Here is a 4,518-nt window from a genome sequence, read left to right on the forward strand (position 1 = left end):
CTGTTGGCATGTCCTACAGACAGCTGCTACTGCTCCCTGCCTCTACCCTCTGTTGAATTACACAGCATAAGAAAAGGGGTGCTTCCACATCCTGCAGGCTCTCTGAGCTGTCTCACCAGCTGCAAGACATCCCATCACCAGTAGCAGTGAACAGCAATATTTGTATCCTTGGTAGCTACCTCTAGTTCAGTTTAACAGCATCCAATTTTTCCTTAGAGACGTTCACAACCTAACTCTGTTCAAAGAGCATTTCAGATTCCTTTTTGTCTAAATAATGTAATCAGAATGAAGAAAGTTATTTTGATTGGATAGATCAAATATCAAGTGTCACTTTCTAAAAATACCTTAAATAGCTGGTGTTTTTTTCCCTTCAGTTATTGCAGCTGAAAGAAACCTATTATGCTATTGAAATTGATCCAGCTCTGACTATTGAAGAAAAATACCCATATATGGTAGAATGGTAAGAGACACTTCCCACCTTCAAATTGTACTACATTAGATTTAATATGGTTATTAAATCAAATTAATGGCAGTAATTAGCTTTTAGCTAATGCATTAACTGAATTAATCTCTGAGTGTTTTGCAACAACTGTTTTTACTTTGCCGTTAACTTGAATGAGCAAGAATTAGCCATACAGGATGCTTTCATCATGAGATTTAATGACAGATGAATCTTAACGAGCTGATTTTGACCCATTTGTTGTTTCTATTCTAGGTACAATAAATCCCATGCACTACTCATTGAACAAGGCTTACAAAAGGATAAGTTTGCAGAAATTGTGAGGGAATCTGATGTTATGTTGAAGTAAGTTCCCTCTGATTTGAACAATTCTGTTTCAAAGCATTTTTTGTAGATTATTACTGGTTGTTGGGCAGGAAGGAGGCAGAGAGAAAAAGAAAAATAGAAGAAAATGTGACACCTTAACCACCTTAAACACAGCAGGCTCTTCATGTGCCCATTGTATTGGTGTTGTAGCTGATGTCCTACAGTGACCAGACTATAAACTAGAGAGCTGAAACCACTTTACTTTCAGCCCCACCTGTACAAGCATCATTTCTATAGACTTTCATCCTCTTGAAATTGCACTAGTGACACCTTTTTTAAGGGGAATGTAAAGCTTGGCTTTATTTCTTTGAAAAACATTCTCTGTACTAGTTTTGGACTCCTGAATTAGGATGTTGGAACTGGTGCAAGTGTTTGTTTCTCATGCTGACTGCACTCTTATCTCTCACACACCAGACAAGCACACCCTCTCTGCCTGTTTGAAAGCTGAAGTCCATGGGGGCTGAATCTTCATTCACAGGCTAAAATTCTCTCAAAAACTTTTGTAATTTTTTTTTTTTAAGTGGAAAATTCTACCAATCAATGTCTGCATGGAGGAGGTGTGTAAAGATAATACTGTCTTGTTCCTGGAATACTATCCATCGTTTTGATTAGGTACTGAAAACTAACAGACTTTCAGGAAAAAAAGAGTGATAATAAGTGTTTTTAGGATTTAAAAACAAAACAAAATTTGTTTTATTGCAATAGCCCTATAGAAAGTCAAATATTTAAGCAAGGGAGATTGAAAGGAGGTGTACAAGCCTAATAGTAGCTAGAGAAAATTCTACTAGTTACTTGTTCTGGGGAGTTTGTGGAGGGGGAAGAGTTAGTAAATCTTTAAAACATGATTAATGTTTTAGGGGGAAAAATTATACAGGCCAAGACCAAACAGCTTGATGCAGCAGTTTCTTGGTAAAGCTACATGCCTTGTGTTAGGCTGATGTTCTTGCTAACTTGAAGAGCTGAGAGAAAAGAAATAAAGTTAAATGCTCAGAAAAAATTAATTTTCTTTTCCAAAAATGAGGTAAACACCTTTTGAGAACTCAGGCTTTTCTTGGCTTCCTTTCTTTGGGATTTGATGTGTGTTTACATTTTGTGTTGCAGAGAAGGATATGAGAACTTCTTTGACAAGCTCAGTGAACATAATATTCCTGTATTCATATTTTCTGCTGGGATTGGGGACATTCTTGAGGAAGTTATCCACCAGGCTGGGGTCTACCACTCTAACGTCAAAGTGGTTTCCAATTTCATGGATTTTGATGAAAATGTACGTATGAAATAACACATTCTTATCAAACATGACTGCTCCTGGTATTTAGTAGCTATTTATATATACTCCAAGGTGTAAATGCAACAGATGTAGCCATCTGCCCTCCAACAGAGAAAATGAGAATTGCACACTCAGCACTCTGCCAGGCAGAACCAAGGGAGGCTGACAGGTCATCCCTGTTAGCTGGAGAGGAAGACACCATTCAGGTCCTCCAATGACACCCTCAAGGAGAACTGGGGACAGGCTGAGAGAACCAGTGACACAGCAGGGAGAAGTGCTGGCTGCCCAGTGTTAGCAGTGCTGTTACAGCTGCTGTGGTATTTAACAGCAATTTATCACGTCAATTCAACAGTAACATCACCCCTTTCTTCTGTCTTGTCTGTATGACACTAGACATAACTTTGGTGTTGGTTTCTTTTTTTTTTTAAATAGGGAATATTAAAAGGATTTAAAGGAGAATTGATTCATGTTTACAACAAACATGATGGTGCCTTGAAGAACACAGAGTACTTCAAGCAACTAAAAGACAACAGTAATATCATACTGCTGGGAGATTCTCAAGGGGACTTGAGTATGGCAGACGGGGTAGCAAATGTTGAACACATTCTTAAGATTGGCTATCTCAACGATAAAGTAAGTAGCCTGACCCAGCCTTGTAAACTTTCAGTGAAATGCTGTGAGCTAGAAACAGTTATGATAAGCTTCAGACACCAAATCAAGTGTTTGGCCTGTATTTGTTTTAAGATTTAAACATTTTTCAGGGATTTCTTGCCTCGAGGTTTTTTCCTAACCCATAAAGCCACAAGACCACAGATGTAAATTGCTTTGGTTTTTGTACTGAACTACTTCTGAAAAGGTCTTTTGTTGAGAAGTAAAATTCATACACTAGAGAAATTAATTTATACATTCCTGTGGCTCCTCCCCTTCCTTTCAATACTGGATTGATAACTGAGCAAAATTAGAATCTACCAAGTAACTTTTATTTTGAGGTAACACAGAACTCTTTGCTAGCTTGTACTGCCCATCCCTTTGCATTCAGGACAGAGAAAACTTCAGTTTCTATTTCCTTCTGCCTTATGGGAAGCTGAGGAGGTTTTTATTTCTGTACCTTTTTGTGTGAGATGCTGGAATGAGCACGTGTGTCCTGGAACACACCCACAGCTGTGTGAGGCTGCTCCTGCCCCGTCAGCCCAGGGAATCCACTCCCAGGAGCAACACGTTCCTGGGGCTCATCCCCTGAACCTGAGGCAATATTTTAATGGCAAAAAGTCTTTCAGTAATTCTGTAACTAAGTGGGTCTTTCTCTTCATCCCTTCTGCAATTAGGTAGATGAGCTTTTGGACAAATACATGGACTCTTACGATATTGTCTTGGTGAAAGATGAATCCCTGGAAGTTGCCAACTCCATCCTACAGAAGATCCTGTAAATTGCAGTCTCGAGTCACTCCATTCCTTCCAGGAGGCAACTGGACAGAAGAGCACACACATGTGCTACCTTAGATGTGTTTCTTACTCATTTACAGAACTGTTTAATTTAATTTAAAACTTTTATCTTCGTTTTGGTATTTGGAAATATATACGGTATCCATTTGTCAACTAGAAGCAACTTTTACTGCTCTTGTGCTGTTGTCTCACACTCCTGTTGTAACTAGATTTAAATTGGATTTATAGATGTGAAACTGCTGCTGATGGGATACCACGGATCACTGTTTTTTAATCAGGCATTTCAGAGGAGCATTTTAGCAAACGTGGCTATTTTGTAACATGGAAAACTTAAACATGCTGTGGCTAAGCAGGGAGCACCTTTGTGCTGCCTTTGCTGCCCCCACAGGAGGCATTTCAGTCTCAGCTGGACTTTGAAGGATCTGACTCATACGCTACAGACTTTCACAGAAGTTTTTCACACATCTATTTTTCTTCAGTAAAAATGCTTTATTCACCCAATTCAGGCAAAGTGTTTCTTCTTAATAGATTTTTGTATCATTACAGAATATGCTGTGTCCTTCCTGTTTATTTATCTTCTCTTGAACAGGAAGAGTGGTTTAGGTTAGTATACCTGAGGCAAAGTTTCTCATCTTTGTAAGCACGGATAGTTTCACAAGCTAACAGAATACAGCCATAACTTCTGCCCCTTTTCAGCACACACATCTCAGGAAGTGGCCTCTTTCTGCCCAGCCTGTGGCCTGTTATCTAAATTCTGGCTCACAGCAGCGGTCGTGTTTTCCCCCAAATCAGCAGCCTTACATCTGTTACCACACCTGCTGGAACTTCCCCAAGGCAGCAAGATGGGGGCAGGTTCTCTACCCCGCTGTGCAGTGGACTGGAGTCACGTCACCCCGTGTTTTGGTGGCCTGGCAGAGGCTGTGTGCAGCCTGAGGGGGTGTGAGCAGCCTCTCCTCATCAGCTGCCCGTGCCCTGCTGGCAG

At 40.1% G+C, this 4,518-nt stretch overlaps 1 protein-coding gene across 1 annotated transcript in view; it reads left to right on the forward strand.

The window, feature by feature from the left end:
• The window catches only part of NT5C3A (5'-nucleotidase, cytosolic IIIA), a 12,631-nt gene extending 8,742 nt beyond the window's left edge, over positions 1 to 3,889 (forward strand). Inside the window, exons 5-10 of the mRNA XM_008947114.1 lie at positions 1 to 2; positions 375 to 460; positions 716 to 805; positions 1,928 to 2,090; positions 2,526 to 2,726; positions 3,419 to 3,889. The exon at positions 1 to 2 is cut by the window's left edge and continues 51 nt beyond it. Coding sequence (XP_008945362.1) covers positions 1 to 2; positions 375 to 460; positions 716 to 805; positions 1,928 to 2,090; positions 2,526 to 2,726; positions 3,419 to 3,520 — 644 coding nt within the window. The 3' untranslated portion in view covers positions 3,521 to 3,889. The remainder of the gene's footprint in view (positions 3 to 374; positions 461 to 715; positions 806 to 1,927; positions 2,091 to 2,525; positions 2,727 to 3,418) is intronic.
• Positions 3,890 to 4,518: the final 629 nt, after the last annotated feature.

This window comes from Merops nubicus, unplaced genomic scaffold, assembly GCF_000691845.1.
Source record: "Merops nubicus isolate BGI_N331 unplaced genomic scaffold, ASM69184v1 scaffold4799, whole genome shotgun sequence".
Taxonomy (NCBI): Eukaryota; Metazoa; Chordata; class Aves; order Coraciiformes; family Meropidae; genus Merops; species Merops nubicus.